Source organism: Meriones unguiculatus, chromosome 9 (genome assembly GCF_030254825.1).
Source record: "Meriones unguiculatus strain TT.TT164.6M chromosome 9, Bangor_MerUng_6.1, whole genome shotgun sequence".
In the NCBI taxonomy this organism is placed as follows: domain Eukaryota; kingdom Metazoa; phylum Chordata; class Mammalia; order Rodentia; family Muridae; genus Meriones; species Meriones unguiculatus.
Genome location: NC_083357.1, coordinates 117,494,433 through 117,516,843, shown reverse-complemented (window position 1 = coordinate 117,516,843; position 22,411 = coordinate 117,494,433). Strand labels below are relative to the sequence as shown.

The window sequence follows — 22,411 nt, the reverse complement described above, 5'->3', positions numbered from 1 at the left end:
ACCCAAGGCCAGGGAGCACAGAGTGTGTACACAGTGCCTCCAGCACAACGGGAGGGAGCAGGCACAGCAGAGGGGGAGAGAGCGGGCACAGCACAGAGGGAGGGAGCGGGCATACGGGGAGGGAGCGGGCACAGCGCAGGGGGAGGGAGCGGGCACAGCGCAGGGCAAGAGAGAACCCTTCTGCATCAGTCACTGGCTGAGCAGTGGTTGCAGAGCAACCATGGGGGGACAAGGAACACAGACCCAGAGCCCACCGCATCTCCACACTCAGGAGGCTGCTCACTCCAAAGGGACCCAAAGGGAGGAAGATGCCAAGTGATAGCCGTGTCACAGGGGGCCAGTCACAGCTCGGGAGGAGATGCACAGGCAGCACGTGGCTGCTGTGCCACCACAGGGTCTCCTGAACACAATCTTCTGGATTCCCGGAGCGAAGCATGGACTCTAGGCCCAGAGTCGACACTAGGTAGGCCCGGGGCTGCTCTCTTAACAGGGTGTGCCTACCTACCTTCCTATATCTTGGGAGCAAAGGCCTCACATGAGTTACTGGGGGTCAGTGCTGAACGGAGACTGGAACTCAGCCTCAACCTAAGTGTGGAGGGCACAGACACGCTACCACTGTCTGTAACCCATAGCAACTGCCAAGCCTAAGGTGCTTCCTAAGCAGAGGAAGGAGAGCGGGCCATTGGTGAGCTTCAGGAGCAACGAGCTCTGGGCGCAGCGGCTTGAGTCTGGGCCACACGGGGCAACTGCAAGAGCACAGCTTTATCTCCGAGCAGAGAGAAGGTAAGCTCAAGGGCCGGGAGAGCAAAAAGCTCCCTCCTGCCTGCTGTTTGCACAGGCCCTCTCAATCTCCTTTCTAATATGCAGGCTGGATTAACATCAGAGCTCCACTTGACCATCAGACAGACACAGACACACACATACCGACACGTACAGATGTGCACACACACACATGCATGCAAACAGGAAAACACACAAACGTCATACACACACAAACACATGCTCTCACACTTACAGTTAAGCACTTTCTCCTCGGACAATGCTACCATTCTAATTTCACAGGCTCTGAAGACGGAAATTAGAAAACCTCCAGTCTATCTCGTGAACAGGGCCTGCACCCTTCCCCGGAGAACACGGCAGTAAAAGCAGCAAGCAGCACGGAGGACACAGCTCACACCTCCCGGTCTGGTGGAAGCCATTACTCATTGATTATGATTTCCCAAGCGAGGTCCTGAATACCTCCCTTATATCATGTATGAAACTGGGGGAAGTTACATGTTTTAATTGTCTGTGGACTAGTGAGCGATGGCCAGCTGTCACGGGGAACAGGAAATCTGTATCTCTATGTTTCATGTCACAGTCAGGAAGACACTCCGCATGAAAGTCAACCTCCCGGCTCTCCACCGTGAGCGTGAAGCTGTACTTACTTCGAATCTGTTTCACAATGGGCTTCAGGAGATCCAGCCACACCTGAGGAGGGAAAAGAGCAAACGGAGTGTAACTCCAGCGGAAAACGTGCAAGGACTTCCAGACTGTCTGAAGCTACTGTCATGGAAATATTTTGGAGACTCTGAGGTTGGGAGCGTTTAATAATGGCTTACTTTAAACTGCTACCTCCTTTTAATTTGTTCTTTCCTTACTTTCTGTGCCTGGGGATTGTGTCTGACAGCACTTGTCAGCTGTGCTCCTAGAAACCAGGAGAGGGTGCTGGATCCCGCAGGCAGGAGCCACCAGATGCATGCTGGGTACTAAGCCTACTGAGCCCAGGTTCTCTGAAGGGCACCATCGCTCCAGCTCTGCTGACTCCTTTTACAGAACGAATTCTAATCTGCAGATACTATGCTTGAACAGGACAGTTAGAACCTTTTTTTAAGGGGCTGGAGAGATGGCTCAGTGGTTAGAGCATAGGCTGCTCTTCTGGAGGACCCAGGTTCAGTCTCCAGCACTCACATGGCCACTCACAACTGTCTGTCACTCCTGTCCTAGGGGTCTGGCACCTTCTGAACTGTGCATTACATGGATGTGGTACACTTACACACATTTGGGCAGAACACGGCTATACATGTGACATACAGATGCAGTGTTAACCGCAGTGGACGGAGCCCACAACAGCTTGTTCAGCACATGCAAAAGGTCAGGACAGAGCAAAAGTGTTCAAATCAAGACCTGAGAGAATTCTGGGTTGCTGAGGTGCCTTGGGAGCTGAGCGCTTCAGGGGGCGCAGGTCCAGTCCCCAGCGGCCTGTCAGGAACTCACACCCAGCCCAGGCTCTCGTGTGCCTAGCCTCCCTGGGCTCCTGTACTATGTGCACACAGCCACCTGCACATACACATACACAGAGTTAAAAATAATAAAAATGAACATGTTTAAAAGCTGAGGTTTCCTGCTCTTACTTGTGTTTTTATAATATTTACCGGTTCAGAAAATATTAACAAACGATCACGAGGCTACTGGCTGAGTAAGAAACGGGCGTGCTTCTGAGGAAAATGAAGCCGATACATGGTGATATATGCACAACAGAAAATCCTTGAGTCATGAGAGGGGAGTGAGTATTTACAGAGTACCACACACGGGAGGCTACTGACTATCATACATGCTACCGGCATACATAGCACTCATGCTACATGTCATACCTCACATGCTACCTAGGTCATCCACCCCTCACAGCAATCCAGAGGGACCCCTGGTACGTAGGAGAGACACTGGGCCATGAGTGGTGCACACTGTCCCAGGTGCCCAGCTAGGAGCCACAGAGGCAGGCTGACCTGGGCCCACACCGCAAGTCCCAGCCCCCCGCAGAGTTCTAATTGGAGAAGAAACACTGGCCTTATTAGTAAAACCTAAGGATGTGAGGACCATGGATGTGAGGACCATGGATGATATGAGGACCATGGATGATATGAGGACCATGGATGTGAGGACCATGGATGTGAGGACCTTGGATGTGAGGACCATGGATGTGAGGACCATGGATGATATGAGGACCTTGGATGTGAGGACCCTGGATGTGAGGACCCTGGATGTGAGGACCCCAGATGTGAGGATCTAGGGATGCAGAACTCGGAATGAGAGGGTGCGTCTGCTGGCCGCTCCTTTGGAATCTGCTGTGTTGACTCCACATTGTGGAACCCTGAGCGTGACCTCTGATTCCCGCCTTAGGCCGTCTGAGCTGTTGTAACAAAAATGCTGAGCGGCTTCTGCACAACAGAACCTGCTGTGGAAAGGAAGAGACAAGTATTTGTGTCTGCTGTGCACAAGGCCTAGCACCTCACTTAATATTCCTAACAGGACGGCTACTCTGTACAAGCTTGGCGTGTGTGCACATGCATTCATGCTCGTGTAAGTGTGTGTGTGTGTGTGTGTGTGTGTGGCACATGTTCAAATGTCTGCCTTTCTGCAACATAAGAGGCTTCCTCCTGAAGGTCATGACTCAACACTTCATCTCTCCTCTTGGATGGTCATCCTGTGCTGTGTACATATGTATATGAACACACACACACACACACACACACACACACACACACACACACAGAAGTGCACATGGAGGCCAGAGACCAACATCAGCTGTCTCCTCTATCAGTGTCCAGGTTTGTTTGTTTGAGGCAGATTCTGTCATGGAAGGAACCAGGAGCTCACCAATTTATGCAGAGTGACTGAGCCCAGTGAGTTCCGAGAACCTGCTGCTCCCCTAGCTCCACCCCAACTCGGAGTTGGAGTTACTGACATGTCCAGCTGCTCCCGCTTCTACACAGGTGCTGGGGACCCAACCTTAGGTCTTCATGCTTGAGTGACGAGCGCTTTACAAGCCAGTCCCTCCTCTGCCTTTTTTAAAAATATTTTTCTTTTCTTTTTTTTTTTTTAAGATTTTATTTATTTCGTATACAGTGTTCTGCCTGCGTATACACCTGCACATCAGAAGAGGGCACCAGATCTCATTACAGATGGTTGTGAGCCACCATGTGGTTGCTGGGAATTGAACTCAAGACCTTTGGAAGAACAGCCAGTGATCTTCACTTCTGAGCCACCTCTCCAGCCCCTCCTCTGCCTTTTACTTAGTACTCTCCATGCTAAAAAGAAAACACACACAAATGACAACAACCCCTCTTCTTGTCTGAAACACTGGTTTAAAAATCAAAATTGCGGCCAGGTGTGGCATACACTCCTTTAATCCCAGCACTTATGGGGGCAGAGGCAGGCAGAGCTCTGAGTTTGAGGCCAGCCTGGTCTACAAAGAGAATCCAGGACAGCCAGGGCTACACAGAGAAACCCTGTCTCGAGAAAACAAAACAAGACCAGACAGAGAGAGAGAAAGAAAGTGCACACAGCCATAAGCTCCACCACCAACTGCAGCACAGGGCGCGCATTCCACTGAACACAAACACAGGACGCAGATAAAGTTTGTGCTATGACGACTCATCCAGTGTCTGGGACTCACTGACACGTGTTCGGGCGCTAATCTGCGAGATCCCCAGATCACAGCACGACAAAGCGGAGAGATCCCCAAACAGAGGTGGGAAGAGCCACCGCACCCAGCATCCTTTCTCACACACCTCAGCAGTGTTTGTGCCTCCACAGGGCGAGCATCCCTGCCAACAGTCTGCCAAAACATCGCCTAGCCGGGGCTGTGACTGTATCTGGCTACGTCCATTCCGTTTCTTTTGGCTAGAAGAGTACCCAGACACAGCACCCAGCACTGACCTGTGAAAGGACAACCAAGCATACTTGGCCTACAGGGTACAGAGTGTCTTTACACTAACTTACAAGAAAATAAAACAGACAAGCAGATCTGCAAGCCGAAGCCTGGTCTATCATGGCACAGGCTCCACCTGGGCAGCCGGGTACCACACCTATCCAAACAGGCCGGCCTCCTCCAGATCCCCACAAAAGGAAGTCTTCAAACAATGGCGAGGTGTAACATGCGCAGCTGTGTCTGAGTGTGTGTGGGTTACCTGGCTGGACGAAGTCCCTAAGGCTGAGATTCCTAGTTTTTAGTTAACTAATGTGTCGAGGTGCGGGACTCCAGGCCTGTGTGCACTATATCCCCCCTTAACATAACCCCCTAGAAACCAGATCGACCTGGTAAGATGGGTCAGCCACAGGCCTCGGCTACAGTGTTCAGGTTCACCCACCTGTAAGTAACTTGTTTAACTGCCATTACCTTGAAAACATGGACTTGAAAATATGCCATTTGGATACAATGGCTATTTTTTAATGGTTGAGAAGCCTCAGCATGACTTGGGCCCTCCCAGGAAATTCTCAAGTGTGTAACACTGGTGTGCAGACAGCCTCAGCACTGGGGCCTGCCTGTCACTCGGGACCACCTGCTGGCATGGACCATTCCACGTTGCGTGGTGACAGCCTTCCCCCCCCCCGGCACAGCACACGCTCCCCCGGCACAGCACACGCTCCCCGGGCACAGCACACGCTCCCCGGGCACAGCACACGCTCCCCCGGCACAGCACACGCTCCCCCGGCACAGCACACGCTCCGGGTGCCCTTGCCCTGTGGTATTCTTAGTCCATATACCTGGCATGTTCCTCACGGCCCCATCTTGCCTCAGATCCAGCCCCAGGGAAAAAGCAAGATGAGGGCCGGGACCGTCCCTGAGTAAAGGATGGCCAGAGGGACGCCTATCATGCCAAATGATGCAGTTTCCACTTAAACCCCATCATGAGCACACTTGCCACAGGCAGCGTTTTCTCCCAGCTAGAAGGGACGCGGGAAATGAGTGGCAGAGTGTCAAGCTTTTCCCATGGTACCCATACTGACTTATAAGAAATCAGACTGGCTCACCGTGGCCAGAAACAATGTCACTTTACAGAGTGGTGGGCTAGCCTGAGGGGCTTCTGAGTCACCATCCCAGGATAGATTCCAGGAAAGCTAAGCGCCTTCCACGTGCCTGGTGGGCCCTAGCTACCAGGCCTCGCCTTCAGGCTTCTGTGTGCACTATTAGCAAAACTCACCTTCTATCAGCCTCAGACCTGTGTACCAGTCGGCTAGCACATTAACTACAAGGTCAAGATCACCAGCACTTCTGCCACAGAAGACCCAGTACACGTTTTAAGCTGATAAACAGACTCTCTGCCCCACAGAGAGATCCTTCTGGACCACAGGGCACAGGACGCAGCGATGGCCTCTGCTGACAAGGTACAGGACAAATCTAAGAGTACAGCCCAACTGACCATCTATTACCATTTGCCTCTTTACAACCTTGGGAAGCACGTCTTAGGCCACAGAAGCCTTCGCTTTCCTGTCTAGAAAAAACCACACTCTAGGCCAGGGGTGTGCTTCAGTGGCAGAGTCTACCTAGCATGGGCTTTGCCCTGGCTTTGAGTTAAGGGGTGGAAGAGAGACAGGGAGGGGAGGACGGTGCTTGACTTGAACATTTAAAACAATGAGAAGAAAGGTAAAGGCTGGGTAGGAACTCAAGCTGCCTGAATTCACACCTTCCTACCCAGAGCTGAAAGCCACGGTGCTAGTCTGGCAGGAACTCTGTATCCCATGCATCCTACACAGGAAACTGGCCAGGTGTGCGCACAGCCTTCCAAAGGGAGCCAGGCCGAGGTAACATCACAGCTGGGCATCAGGGTGACGCACGCCCATGCTCCTTGAGGTAGCACACAGAGCAGCCCAGATGTGGAGGCAACTCACATACCCAGCAGACAAGTGAAGAGGGGGGCACAGCCAGGACCCTACGTGGGCACCACTGTTCACTGACATGGTCCCTTTAGCACTGCAGGTGGTGTGAAATCAGCTCCCAGGCTGGTACTGACAGGGAGGAAAACAGACAGGACAGAATGAGGCCAGGATTCCAGCCCCCCTCTACCACTTCCAACCAGAGTGCCTGTTTGAAGACAACCTAACTTCCCAAGCCCAAGCTCCAAAACTAGAGCAAGAGACTGGAGAACTGCCGAGCGTAAAGCTGAGCGGCCAGGCGTGTTCGCCACTCCTCAGAGCAGGTACGCGTGGACTGCTGCTCCTGCCTTCTCGAAGGCCTGTCAGAGCAGACCGGCACTAGCCCCTCCGGCTGTTTAAGAGCGGGTCTGTCTGCGGCTGCTCAGGGGAAGACATACAACACTCTGCCCTGAAGTAGCTGAACCGGGGGTCTGGGGACTGAGCCCACACCCTGCTCACTTGCTACCACAGAGCTACAGCCCAGTGTCAAGTTTCTATTTCCATTTCACATGAAGGCAGCACTGTCTCTTTGGGTCATCACTGACGGTTTTTCTCTGTTTGCGTAGTTGTACATGTTTTAAAGGGCTGTCTTGGGTCCTAACAAGCATGCTTATCAGCGCCTGAAAAGGTCCTTAGAACTAGTACAGAGAAGCCCTGATGGTTATACAGGAGGACACTGGATCTGAAGCCAGCAGATGGCTGGATGGAAACTTGTTCTGCCCCTACTTAAGTGACAGCCCAGGCACCAGGCACCAGCTGCTTGCGGAAACTCGGCTCCCTCAACTGCAAAGTGCCAGCCCTGGCCTCCGCTGCCAAGAGGCAGCTGTGGTTGGGCAGGCCTCCGCCACGCCTGGGAGCAGGATAGCCAATGGAGAGCGAATCCATTTGCACAAGCTGGGCAGAAAGAACAAGCCGGTGTGTCTTCCTGTGTCGGGAAAGCCAGTCTGCAGCAGAAAACGAGCTTATGAACCAACGCTCCAACCGGCCTACATGGTGACTGTGTCCCCTGGCCCCGTGTCTGAGGTTACACACCCCTCGTGAGTGGTGGCTCTGCCTGTTGCTACCTGAAGCTCACGCTTCTTGAACATGCACAGCTCAGGGACCCCTCAGAACTATCGGGGGGTCAGGGATTTGCCAGGTGGCAGGTCTGTGGCCACTTGCCACACCAGAGAAAGGCCCGGGCAGAGAAACCTACAGTTATGGAGCCGACCGAAAAATGACAGCATGGGCTGTGGGTAAAGTTTGCATGGCCTCGTGTATGAAAGGCCCTAGACGCCACCGCAAACAAACAAAAACAACAGAGAAACGTAGGGATAAGGTCAGAACCCTGGTAGTGGAAGTGAGCACAGAACCGGCACCTCCTCACCTTAGCATCCCTGCTCACTGACCGTGAGCACAGCTCAGCAGCCAGCGTCCACCTCTCCCCCGGGCACACTCTCCCTGAACCTTGGCTTTGCCGGCTCCCTCTCACCCATCTGCTCCGCCTCTGCTCCCACATCTTCACCTGCTGATCTTATCTGAGTTTCAACTGATGCTCAAAATCACAGTAATCCTGACTCAGGTTTCTGCTCATGGCTCTTTCCTACGCACCAGGAAGTTCATCCTCAGCCCTGCCTGTTACACACGTCCACCGGCATGCCCACTGGTGTGACACGGCACAGGTCAGAACAGACTTGAAACCTGTTAGGCTACAAAGGCACAATCCAGGCCAGCTTGAGCCTTTCCGCCCGCTTCTACCTGATGCCCCTCACAGTGCAGCCCACTTTAATCCCTAGTGCTCACCCACCGAGCCCCAGGCTCCCGCCACACGAATGCAGCAGATCCCGAGCCCAAATATCCTACTCCAATCAGACGAAGTGGCCTTCCTGATCCAGGGGTCAAGCCCCATGCTGCCTCAAGTGCACCAGAGCACTGAGCCTGGCTGGACCCAAGGTAGATGCTGTCAAATACCAAGTGTGATCTGACAACCAGGCATGAGAAAAAAAATGACCATATGAGAATCACTTATTCATAGTTACTGACATGAGTCATAAACTAAAACAGTAATGCTTTGGATAGAAACATAAAAATAGAACATATCATAAAATTAACGCCTCCCAATTCATTTGATCCTCTGTAAAACTACAGAACAGCCAGAGTAGCATATGTGGCTGCTCTGGCAAAGGACCCAGGTTGGATTCTCAGCATCCACACGGCTGCTCAGAACTGTTTGTAACTCAAGTACCAGCAGAGCCAATGGCTTCGTCTGGCCTCCACAGGCACTGCATCCACATTGTACACAGAAGTTCATGCATCAAAACACCTACAGACCAGCTCTCACCCTGTGTATTGTGAGCCTTTGGGGGGTCACCTATCAGATATACTGAATATCAGATATTTATGGTAGATTCTTTTTTTAATAATTTATTTTATTTTATTTTCTGTGCATTAGTGTGAAGGTGTCAGATCCCTTGGAGTTGGGGGCACAGACAGCTGTGAGCTGCCATGCGGGTGCTGGGAATTGAACCCCGGGCCTTTGGAAGAGCAGACAGCGCTCTTAACCACTGAGCCAGCTCTCCACCCCCTTATGTTAGATTCTTAACATCAGCAAAATTACAGTTATGATATAATAATGAAATCTTTTATGGTTGGGGCCACCACAACGTGAGGATCTGTATTAAAGGGTCACAGGGTTAGGAAGGTTGAGAGCTGCTGCCTACATACATTAAATAAAAAACTAAATAAAATACTATATGCTGAATCAGGCTTTACGGCCCATGTCTGTAAGTCTAGAATTCAGAAAGTGGTGGCCGAAGGATCAGGAGTTACAGACCAGCCCAGCTACACAGCAAGTCTGAGGCTAGCCTAAGTTACATGGGAGTTTTATCTCATAAAATAAAAACAAAAGACTGTTGCTCATATTCACAGAAATCCCCTGACAAGTGAGGCCGGCAGCTGACACCGTCAATCCCAGCAGCTGGGAGATAGCAGCAGGCAGGTATCTGTAAGTATGAAGCCAGGCCAGTCTATACAACAAGTTCTAGGCTAGCCAGGGCTACAGAATAAGACCCTGCCTCAAAAACACACACCAAACAACAACAACAACAAAAATCCCCCCAAAAATAGGAATTCTTGGCCATCTGCACCTCACTTATCTTCCAACTTCTTCCTCCATTTCCCTCTAAAACTCCCCTGCTCTGCTTTTCCTTGCAGGCCCCAGAATAATACACTGGTTTTCTGGTCTTTGTACCAGGCATGTTCTAACCAGCTCTTACTAGTCCTGGAACTCTTGTTTTGTACTACCTGGGAAGCATTTCCTGAACACAAAGTGTAGTGGAATTTTAATCCAGCAACATGGCTGCTCTGGTAAGGGATCAGATCCAAACACATTCTAGGTCTACATATTCCAGCTAGAATGCAAGACACCTCCTGATTACAGTATGATCTGGCTGAAATACAGACATACCCTTAGGACACACCTTTAATCCCAAACAATGAAGGTAAGGTTAGCTTATAGAAGGAAGCAGCCATGTTCGAAAGTGATGTCTAACTGAGTGGCAGACAAAGTGATGAATCAGAGAAAGATCTGACAGACTAGGATACACCCAACTCTCACGAAAACACAACAGGAAAAGAGAGGCTACTTAAGAGCAGCTCAGAGAGAGAGGAGAAAGGTTTTTACTAAGAGTTTTTTGTTTGTTTGTCTTTAAACAGGGACAGCTTTAATAGAGACAGGTTGCAGAGAGAACAAGCTAGACACAGGTGAGACAGAATGAGTGAGAGAATGAGGAGCCAGAAGATTAAAACATATTGCCAGAATTAGTGTGAGGCCAGTCAGAGCAATTAGTGAGAAGCCAAGAGAAGCCAGTGTGAATCAGTGAGTTTGGAATGTTTAGGCCAGAACAGCTGAGTTGAACCAGACAGTGAGAGTTCAGAAAGAGCTAGAAGGGCTTGGGAAGGCTCTCATCTCATCTGCTCATCTGAGGAAATAAAAACATTTACAACAAAGGCTGCTTATTGTCCCACTGTTCCAGAATACCCTGGCTCCATGAAGACCTGACACACGCCCTGTACTGTCCTCCAGCTCAAGCCTGACACCTCCTAGCTTACAGGATCTCTGTATCTTCATCCTGGTATCTCCAGAATAGTGATGAGTCCTCTGCTTACTGTGTTGGCTAGGAAAAGCTATGGAGCAATGCTGCCAATCAGCTTACTGCCTAAACTGGCAGCAAATAACAGAACCCAGCCTTTAAGATGGGCCATCAGCAAAGGTCAGGGAACAGGGGCTCTAAGTTTGGGATTCAAAATGGTTGCGCCGTTTAGACACCCAGTCTGACGTGTTCTGTACACTTTCAAATGGCTGAGCTTACCCAGCGGGCAGTGCAGCATCTTCAGCTTTGAACTCCGGAACCCTGTGCACAGTATGTTTACTACAGTCGTCTGTGACTGACAAAGAAAACGGAGAATCCACAGTGCATCATTTACAGCACACGCTGCATGTGTGCGCAGCTGCGAGAAACACGGGAAGAGGACTCCCGTGACAGTAGAGGGCTTCCTGGTGCACACACACTCACAGACATCCACCAGAACACAAAAGCTGTGTGGTTACTCAGCAATACAGCTGCTGGAGCGGAAGGGAGGGTGGAGGGGGCGTGCAGGCTCCACCTCCGTAGGCGGCGCTAGCAAGTGCAGATAACTTTTACATGTATTTTGAGCATGTAAATATATTCAAATATATGTATATAAATAATCAAGTATATATTTACAATATACATGAGGGCTTTCTGGGTGCTGTCCTTCTATTTACTTCCCTATAGCCACTGAGAGATGGCGACCCCCCCCAACACACCCGTGAATGAACACACAGAAGGCAGCAGCAGTGAGCCGGTGCCCTCGCCTCACCTACCATGATTTTCTTGTGGTCCGGGAACTCCAGGCCGAAGTAGTCGCCCTCCACGAGGTTGAGGTGGCTGCACACGGCGTCCAGCAGCACCTTCCCTGGAGCTCGTTGCTGTGGACAGGAAGAAAGAACTGGAGTGACATGAGTCCCCGCTGGAGGCGGCCAGGCGCACAAACCACACTGCTTGTGATCCCTGAGTGGGTGGGACTCGCCACCACCCACCCCATGGCATGCCGGGTGGCCGTGTCTGTGCCCTCTGATGCCAGGCTTGGCGAGAAAGCCACTTTCTCCCTGCTCCAATCCCACGCTCAGCACCATCCCTTTTCTAACATCAAACTGAGTTGCTGTGTAGCCCAGCGTGGCCTTGAACACACAATCCTCTTGGCCGTGGAGAGCAAGGGCGGCAGGTGCTGGCATCTGTTTGTGAAAGCAGTTCTGGATTGGCTGCACACAGAGCAGGGAGCTGTGTTTCTCTCCCTGCCACACTCGGCTGTTAGCTGGGTGGGTGGGTGAGGCGGCTAAGTGGAAAAAGGGCCTGCCACCAAGCTGACAACTGGCCTGAGTTCAATTCCCAGGTCTCCACGGTGGACCACTCACAACCACACACTGCCTTGCTTTCCCTTTACAGCTCTGTGGGTTCCTAAGATCTGGCTGGAAGAGGAATCAAACCCACACACAGCAAACCCCCGGAGGCGAATGTTCCAAAGTCATGGCTTCACATCTGCATTTCCCCTCCACCACACACGCGACAGTCCAGGAGCTAAGTAACTCACACTGATACTGAATGACAGGCTGAATGACAGGGAGGGCCGGGAGCTGACAGCTACAATGAGTGTGCCCACTAGCCTGTCCTCGCACCGCCACAGGGGCCAATAAAGACGGTCAATTGTCAATTGTGTGCTCTGCACTAACAGACACTTTATGGCCCCACAGCTGCCGCCACAGCAGTCTGGAAGACACCACGGCTACCTGCGGGTGTTCCGTGTCTCCTGTGGGTGATCTTAGCTCACTGGGCTGTGTCGGGTGGGGGGGGTTTCACACAGAGCCATTTCACATGCACAGATGGCAGGAGTGCAACACGACCACCAGAAATCACCCTCTGCCTTATCAAATGCACACAAAAGCCCACCCACGGTTACCCAGACGGGAGAGAGGAGCGAGGACGTGGGCTGCTAGCCCTGCTTCCTGTCACTGGCACCACAGTCTGCCGCCTCCGCATTTCCAGCAGGCTGACAGCGGGGATAATGACACCCTTGTGCCGCTCCTGGGTTCCAGGGAGCAAGAAGCTACACCATCAATTCTTCTGGAACCTTCTCTCCGTCCATAACTCCAGAGACTCCAAAGACTTTAACAAAAACATTATTTTAAAAATGGACCATGGGGGGGGGGGGCTGGAGATGGCTCAGTGGTTAAGAGCACTAACTGCTCTTCTGAAGGTCTGGAGTTCAAGTCCTAGCGCCCACATGGCAGCTCACAACTGTCTGATGCTGTCTCCTCATCTACAGGTGTACAAAGTGCCCAAATATATACATACACACGTACGTAAGTATATACATACACACACATAAAATGGGCCACAGAGTACGGTGTTGTGGAAGCGTTCCTATACCACACAGTATTTTAATTAATTTATTGATTACGTACACAGTGTTCTGTCTGTGTGTACACCTGCAGGCCAGCAGAGGGCACCAGATCTCATTATAGATGGTTGTGCGTCACCATGTGGGTGCTGGGAATTGAACTCAGGACCTCTGGAAGAACAGCCTCTGCTCTCACCCTCTGAGCCACCTCTCTAGCCACACAGCATGTTTTAAGGGAGCCTGCAGTCTAGACTTACAAGCCCAGAATGCTCTGCCTGTTTTAGGACCAACTATCTGTGCAGCTGGCAGGTACTCATATTTCCCAAAGAATTTCTGGAACTAAGGGAATCTGGTAACTTCAGCTCAATTCACAGAGCCTGAGAACGAGACCCCACAGTTCCACACTAGAACGTCAAACAAGCAGAGAAACCACTATACAATGGGCGTCTCTATGGAGCAAGGTATCAGACTAACTACGTCTGAAGAGGGGGTGGAGGATTTACTACGGAAACCAAGTCCTTTACTGACTTAGCAAGGCTCCCCGTGCACACTAACTTCCTGCCCTAAACCATGCCCTGAGCCTCACCTCAGCCTTGCAGATGCCACTTACGTCCTGTCACAGGGCAGCACCGAATGACTGACTGGGCTGGGTCGTAATAGTGACAAGCTGGACCTCAGTTCTCAAAAAGGTTCGGAAAGTTTACTCCTGTGTTCACATTTCCTTAAAATGCGTCTTTGGCACTGGCTGTTATTTGACACTCGGACTTTCTGTGGCTGCTTCCTGGCTTCCATCCCCAGGAGGCCAACTGGGCAGCAGTGTGGGCTCCCTGGGAAGTCTGCACACCCAGCACGGCATGAGAACATTTCTAATGGCTTAAAGACTCAGGGCATGACGGTTTCACAACGCAATGGCCCTCTGATGTCCTCTGGGAACTCACCACTAACATTCCAACAGGAAGCAGGCCCCTGGAGCCTAAAACACCTCCAGTGACAACCCGGAACACACTCAGAGACTCTGGGTTGGGGAAAACCATGCTGATGAGAAGGCCAAGGCCATGAAGCGGCTGCCATACAGCATACAGGCCTGTGCTAGAGCCCCGAACCCACATCAAAACTGGCCGTGATGGCTCCCCAGGAACACCGAGGGGGACCCTCTGAGCTCACTCTAGCCAATAGTGAGCTCTAGGGTCAGTGAGACAGTTTCAGACTGCAAAAGACTGTGAGAGAAAGAAATCCACACTCATGTGCGCGTGCGCACGCGCACACACACACACACACACACACACACACACACACACACGTGCACACCTATAAATAGTCCAATCTGGGTAGTGGGCAGGGGTGTAGCTTAGTTGGTAAATGGCTTGTCTAGCATGCAAAAGGCCCTGGATGCAATCCCCAATCCTGCACGAACTAGGTATGTGCTTAGAATTCCAGTACTTGGGGAGAGGTAGAGTAAAAAAGCCCTAAGTTTACACAGGGTGTGGAGGCCAGCCTGGGCTACATGAGACACTCCCCCTAAATAAGCAGATAAGGTGTTATGTGTGTGTGTGTGCATGTGTGTGTGTGTCTGGGTGGTGCCGACAATAGCATCAGTCAAGGAGGAAGGCCACAAAGATCGGGAAGAAACATTTAGAAAGCTATCTGCTAAGAGCGGTCTGCATGTCAGGTGAAAATCCACATATGGCAGCAGTGACTGAATGTGACAGTGGTTTGCTATGGACATGTTATTTTTTAATTTTATTATACATGATTTTATCTGTACATCTGCCTGGTGCCCACGGAAGCCGGAGGCGGGTACAGGCTCCCCCATAACTGAATTACAGATGGCTGCAGGTCACCATGTGGGTGCTGGGAACTGAACCCAGGTCCCGAAAGAGCAGGAGACGTTCTTCACCACTGAGCATCTCTCCATCCCACTGGTGTTCTCTCCAGTATCGCATGTGTTTGTTCTTTTACACGTCTCTAAGGCTCCTATGGCTTATAAATATCTGAATCTGGCCACCCCACATTCAGTATTTTGTTTGTTTGTTTGCTTATTCATTTGTTTGTCTGTTTGAAACAGAGTTTCTTTTTATAGCCCTGACTGTCTGGGAACTCGCTCTGTAGAGCAGGCTGGCCTCGAACTCACAAAGATCTGCCTGGCTTGGTATTCTTGATAAAATATTCTAGAAGCATTTTCCTCATGAGAGGTCAAAGTGTAACTATCATGCTTCATTCTGGAGAACAAACTGACAATAAATGAAGCCACATAATCAATCTCTTGCTTTTTTTCTCATCGGCTACTCTTAGTTAAGCTCTGAGAATGTCTGCGTCTTCATCTACTGCACAAACAGCTGGTGGCCTCCAGTGTCCCTGTCGCCTTTCTCTGGGCCCTAGAAAATCACATTAGGGGAGCGTACATGGGGAAGGATGCCTCAAGGTGCAGGTCCTTAGGCCCGGTCCGTGGATGGAAACCTGGTCTCAGGCGCTTTGCTCTCCTGCGCCTCAAACTATTCCTGCCTGTTCAGGTTTCCAGACAGTCTTACATGAGGACATTTCTTCCATTTTCCAAAAGACCAACGTTTTGTGGGTGAAGGACAGAGCCTCTCCCTTCCTCACCTTCCCAAAGAGCCAAATAAATGGATCTCCTACTTGAGGAAGCTTTCAGGAATTACCTCACACACAGAAATCTGTAAACGTAACGTCTGACCAGGCTTACAAAATTCCCATCCGATTGGGGTTCAGAAAGCCATTTCTGGAGCACTTTTCCCTTTCCCCCTCCCCTGCTTGGGTTTAGTGTAACCATGGCAACCAGGGCACACTCACCCAACAAAGGTATGGCTTCTCTCAAGACTCACCTCTTCCTACAGAAACAAAACACCTTCACCCTCAGGCATTACACCACACCCTGAACTAGCATGTTTCCAGGTGGGGACACAGCTATAATAAACACAAACGCTTGAGAAGGTCAAAATACACTTAAAGGAGCGTCCGAGCAGGCGATATGCTCTGCACAGGGTGATTCCCTACGGCCCTGAGACAGACACACCAATCACAACAGATGGCGAGGACTACGTGGTTTGTTCCAGGACAGTGAGGGACTGACTGTCTGAAAACCTAAGGTGGGCAGAGCCTAAGGAATGGTGCGTGAGGTTGTCCCTTAGCTACATATGTATACCCACACTTAAGTATGTACACACACACACTCCTACACACCATACTCACACACATACACAAATCATACTCACTCGTACACACTATCTCATATACACACACATCAGTCCATGTGTGCAGAATGTCAGAAAAACAGAGTACTTGGCTGCTCTCTCTCTGAGGGCAGAGAGACCAAAATATCCAGGGATGTGCAAAGAAAGCACCTACACGGGTCCTGACGGACGGGGAGTTTCCCAGGTGACCACACAATACGCAATGTGTGTGTCAGCACAAGGGACACATCTGGCGTCACACAGCAGAAATGACAATTCTGACGTGGGTGGTCACGGTGTCCAGGGGCCAGGAGTGTCCTCAGAGCAGCCGGCTCCGGAGGTGATGGACAGCCCAGCCAAGCACCTGCTTCGCCTGGGGAGCGCCTGGCTCCGGTCCCCAGAGCCTGAGAAGCACCGAGTGCGGCCTCGCCTGTCACCCCAGCCTCACCAGCCATCACTGAGTGCCACACCCAGCCTGAGCCCATCTTAGGATGGAAAGAAACCAAGAAAGACGCCTGACAGGCTGGTTGTAGGAGGCGGCATTTTCTCACTGTGAAAGGGGCGATTTTACTCCCGATTTTACTGACTCTATTCTGTCTGTGAGCCATGCTCCACGTCAGGATCTGTCCAGTCTCTCGACTTTCATGTTGCAAGCTTTACAACCCAACCCCGGGTGTGAAGTCACAGGAGACTTGGCATCTAGCCATGTTCCCAGGGCGTCCATTCCTCAGAGGCTCTCCTGTGCTCTCCCTCCACAGCCCCAGTCCAGAGAAAGCTGTGAGCGGAGCAGGCGCCTAGCAGGCCCAGACAGAGAAATTCCATAGAACCCCAGATCCGTGTGTGAATGTCCAGTTTCTTGTTTCTTCCTAGAAGGATCGGTACAAGGCCACTGTCAGCCTGGGCTGAATGCAAACTAGCAGAAAGTCAGACTTGAGCTAAATATAGAAAAGTGAACACACGTAGCCTCTACTGTCTCCAGACATGCTGCTAAGACTACAAAGAATAAAAAATAATAATAATAAAAAAGGGAATAAATTCCTGAAAGAAACTGAGAGGAGACAGCAGGTGAGAGTTCCCTCAGGATTCTGGGAGATGAAGCAGAAGAGAGCTGAACTCTACAGAGGAGTAAGGACGGGTCCCACGTGAGAAGCTGGGCTCTCCAGGGAGCAGAAGATGCTGCTGCTGACGGCACAGGTCAGTGAAGTTCTCTTAATGTCTCATGTGTTCACGAATCTATGAGCCTGCAATTTACGAACCAACACTGACAGCTACCCGCAGGAAGCTGGGAAGGAGAATGGCTAGTTGGTGAACATGAAGTTTTAGGACGAAACATGGTGGGGCAGAAACAAAAACTTCACTCTAAGAGCTGAGGTAAAGCTGAGATCTCTCTACAAGTGAGAAAGGAAACAGGGCTGGGCCAGAATCCAGACCCCAACACCCCAAAGCCCTCACCTGAGCTCAGACTCCAGAGCCCCGGGCAACACCCCAAAACCCTCACCTGAGCTCTATACAAAAGACCAAGGAGAATGGAAATTGCCTAACAGGAAAAGAAACACAGAGAAACAATTCTAGGCGTTTCCTCCTGGAAAGGACCAGGGCCAACTCAGAATGAATGAGTGAGGCTGATCTCGAGGTAAAAACGTTTGAGAAGAAAGAGATGGAGTTCTTTCTCAAAGTTCAAGAAGATTCTGGAATCCTCAAAAGCATACCACGCTGCTCACGTGATGACTCGATCCCAGACTATGTGGTGCTGAGTGGGCACAGACACACAGAGTGCATGCATGGAGCCTGAATGAGACGCCATGCACAGTGTGGGAGCCGTGACTGCTGCACAGGCCCCGTGTCTGCACACTTCTGGCCCAGTGCCAGACACACTACACACACGGTGCTGCGGCCTCCGGGGACCACCGTTCCCACACACTGCACACAGTTTCTGCGCTGGCTTTCACATGTCTGCAGGCTGGGCTTCCTCCAGCACCGCCACAGACTGAGAGGGCTGTGTCACAGCCACCCTGTCACAAAGCTGCAGGAACTCTGCGGCTCCCTGTTAAGGCCCTGGGACCACGGTCGCGCTGGCCGCCCAGAGCTGCGCAGCTGTGATGAGGTGGGCCGGGACCTGGCTGCAGCTCTCATTCCTGGGGGCACCTGCAATGCTGCCGGAGTGAGGGGACAACTGACACACTCCTCGTCTGTGCTGCACGCTCGGCTGTTTCCACACAGAGGCGACGCCCTGCCATGGCTGCACGCACACCAGGCAAGCTACCCTGCACCCTATTTCCTCTTCTGTGACACGGGCACGAAGACTGAGCTCCTCCACAGGGCTGAGGACTCTGGATCCACCAAAGCCCTGGAAGGGAAGGCGGATGGAGCTCAGTAAACTCTACCCAGCCTCGGCCATGACGAAGATGACCAACGGCCATGATGGGAAAAAGAGGAGGCAACCCAAGAAATGGACTGCTGCTGGCACCCCGAGAAAGTGACCGTCACAGACAGGAAGTTTGATGTTAGGCCCCAGCTCGGGGAGCTGGAGCATAGCTCTCGTTCTAGACAAACTTAGCTAATGTTTGGGCCTGGCCATGGTCTGCACACACGCTGCCCTTCTCCCCCACACTGCCCACCAGGACACACTGTCTCCTTGTTCCTCGGCACTGAGCCGTGCTGTTTACAGCACTGATTAAACACACATCGGGCTGGGTTTTGGAGACTCCCGGGGTCCAGGACAAGAGAGAATGGGTCCTTTCAGCTGCCCTGTAATTCAGAGCTCTGTTCTTCCTGCCTCCCAGGGCTGTGTGCAGAGTGTGCACGACTTCTATGCTCTCCTGAACACCTTCTTCAAGAAGGGGGTCCAGTCCGCGCTAACAGGAGGGCCTGCTGTCCCAGGAGTACCAAGACACACTCACTGTGCCGCAAACGGGAAGATCTCGGCATGTGAGGGCCGCCGTCTACAGGCAGGAAACAAACCAGCACAGCAAGAACAAGTGAGACAGCAAACAGCAGAAGGAATGAGGCAGGAAAGAGCAGAATGAATAAGACAGGAAACAGCAGGCCACAGCCGCTGAAAGAGCACAGGCTTTCCGGCCAGACTGCCACGGCTCAGGGTCTGTCTAGCCGGCACCTTTCTCTTCTAGTCCAGGGTCTAAGCCATAAAACGCATCCAACACAACCCCTCAAATTTCTGGGGTGGGGGGTGGGGGGGTGGGCGTGGTTAACACCTGATATTACACTTGACATTCGCAATCACTGTTCTGAAGAAACGTGGGAAGCAGCTACTTAGCGGAGCAGAAGTGAGGCTTTGTGGAAAGCCCACGGTGGGCAGGACTCCTGGGCCCTGCCCCTCCCTCACGTGATGCCAGCCCTCTCACCATCATCCTCTTTGCCTTCTCCCTGATCCCCCCAACCCCAGACAGTCTACGCTTCGGTCCGCATGTGTGGTCTATGAAAATGTCTCAGGGAGTTGCCAACTGTTCAGTGCTGGGCACAGGAACGTTTTCTCAACCCCAAGAAAGGGTTTTAAAGTCTTTTTATGTGAAGTCTTTTCAACTGAAAATTAAACACGGAGCACAGACGCCGAGCAGAGGCAGTGGCCATGTTCTGGGGCTTCGCAGCTGTAAATCGATAAAACTTCTCCTTCTCCTGTCCCCAGTTTCTGTCGAATCAACAGGAAACAGAGACAGGCATTTCTTTTTACAGTCTCTGTCCTTTTCTGTTCAGGAGTGAGTGAGGGCAGGCCAGGCCCCAGCTCAAGCTCTGCGGATCCAGAAAGAGGTCAGGTATCTAAGCAAACACTCGGTGTTTACTCTCCTCACATAAAGCTCGGATTCATTCAGGTACAGGGACTCTGGGCTTAGGGACAAGCAGCTTCCCAGCAAGAATATAACAAGTGTCCAAACAGGCAAAACACAGACTGGCAGCAGCTTTGATGGAGACAGGAGTCAGGAGACACTGTTGATTAGGGACAGAGCATGTGTTCTGTAGATGTGTGTTCAGTGTACCACTGACTGTGCATTAAAAAAAAAAATTAAGCTTATGTTACTTCTATTTTGCTCTAAAAAATAAGGGTTATATAGAAATAATGATAATCTGCTAACAAGCGATTGGTGATAGAGAAGTCAAATCATCAAAAAGAAAGCAAGACATTACTGCTGGGTATAAAACGTACGTTAGGTTACATTTGGAGCAACAGAGTGAGGAAAGGGTCTAGAGTCATTGGTCACAATGAAGCCTGGTTTGCCACGTACAAACTGCACAGCCCAGCAACCTTCCATGGCCATGGTTTGTTTGTTTTGTTTTTCCCATCTCAACAATGGACTACAGATCAAGCCTTCCAAAGGAAGGATTCCAAGAACCCTTCCAAAGGAAGGAAAGTTTACATGAAGCACCAACACTGTATCTTACTTAGTAATTCACAGTTGAGCAACGCTGTTTTCACTAGAAACACTGTCCATGTTATGTCTAACATTTGGTAACTATAAAAACACTAAACCTTCCTACACTTTAATCACTGTAAAATAAAAATATATTTTCTCTCAATATGTTACAATTTTCTAGCAAAAGATTGAGACAAACTAATATGAAGTAGAAGTGAGGGAGAAGTGTCATCCTGCCATTACGGATTCTCATCCCTCTGGAACCCTCAACCCAAATAAACTAGCTCTTCCTTAAATTGCACTTGGTCATGGTGTTTTATCATGGTAACAGAGTAGTACAGAAAGCATTTCCCAAAGCAGACAGTCTACCTAGACGGCGGAAGGGTTCTAAGTTAGTAATCACAATTTTAAAAAATATGCCATGACAAGCTCTGTTATCAAACCATCCACCTGAAAAACGAGATGGTTTTGCTTGGTTTACACCACAAATTCTATGCTATGACTCAATCAGAGAATTCTTTTCAAAATACAAAGGCCTTCAAAAGAATTCTGGAGATCAGGTCCAATTGGAAAACTTAGGGACCCACACTAATCCAGATGTGGGGTCCACACCTGCAACTCCAGCACAGCGGAGGCACGCAATGAAATCTTGTTCAGTAAAACTGAAGTAAAAGAGAGAGGGAGAGGGGAGGGGAGAAGGGGAGATGGAGAGGGAGAGGGGGGAGACGAAGAGGGAGAAGGGAGGAGAGAAGGGGAGGGGGGAGAGGAGAGAAGGGGGAGATGGAGAAAGAGGAGAGGGAGAGGGAAAGGGAGAGGGGGAAAGAGGAGAGGGAGAGGGGGGAGAGAGGGAAAGGGAGAAAGGGAGGGGAAAGAAGGAGAGGGAGGAGAGGGAGGAGAGGGGAAGGGGGAAAGGGAAGAGAGAGAGGGAAAGGGGGAGAAGGGGAAAGGTGGAGAGGGGGATAGAGTAAGAAAAGGAGAGAGGGAGGGAGAGAGGAGAAGAGGGGAGAGAGGGGGAAAGGAAGAGAGGGGAATAGTGTAAGAGAAGGAGAAGGAGGGAGAGAAAAGAGGGGAGAGAGGGGGATAGAGGGGGAGAGGGAGAGAGGGAGAGAAGAAAAGAGGGAAAGAGGAAGAGGAGAAAAGAAGATGGTTGTTTACGAAGCATCCACACAATGACTGTCCTGCAGGCTGCATCTTTGGGCTTCCAACACACAGGTTCCTGGGACTGGGAGCTGGGACACTACATCTAACCTGCAGCACTCTTCTCCAAGTTACTTTTGACGGCAGGGTGAGCGTTTTCCCGTCAACTTCCTGTCCCATCTTTGCCTGCACTGCACTTTAACCCTACGTCACCATGTGACCAATCCCATAAATGATTTTCACATTGCTTCTCCAGCCAGCTCCCTCACACACACCTGCTGCTCTGCCACCAGGCTGAGCTACACTCGCGGATTGCTCCCCTCGCTCACCCACCTCAGCCACGCCAGCCGTTCTCAGGGGAACACCAGGCCCTGAATACTCTAGGCTGGAATAATACAGGCTGGAATACTCTCTCCCTAGAAATTTCCAGGGTTCATTTCTTTACTTTTTTCTTAGTTTTGCTTGTTCTTGCTTAGTTCTGCTTTCCATACCATCCTACTTAAAACTGCACTGGTACCCAGGCCTTACTCTCTGCTCTTTCTCTTTACACCTCACTTCCTGCTTCTTCACACATCATCTGGTGTT

At 51.0% G+C, this 22,411-nt stretch overlaps 1 protein-coding gene across 5 annotated transcripts in view; it reads right to left on the bottom strand.

Moving 5' to 3' along the window:
* Positions 1-22,411, bottom strand: part of Farp1 (FERM, ARH/RhoGEF and pleckstrin domain protein 1) — a 197,485-nt gene that overhangs the window by 52,799 nt on the left and 122,275 nt on the right. For all 5 annotated transcript variants that reach the window (XM_060391649.1, XM_021644638.2, XM_060391648.1 and 2 more), the window contains 2 exons: positions 11,561-11,665; positions 1,428-1,470 (listed from right to left, as the gene is read on the bottom strand). In XM_060391649.1, the coding sequence (XP_060247632.1) occupies positions 1,428-1,470; positions 11,561-11,665 (148 nt within the window). The remainder of the gene's footprint in view (positions 1-1,427; positions 1,471-11,560; positions 11,666-22,411) is intronic.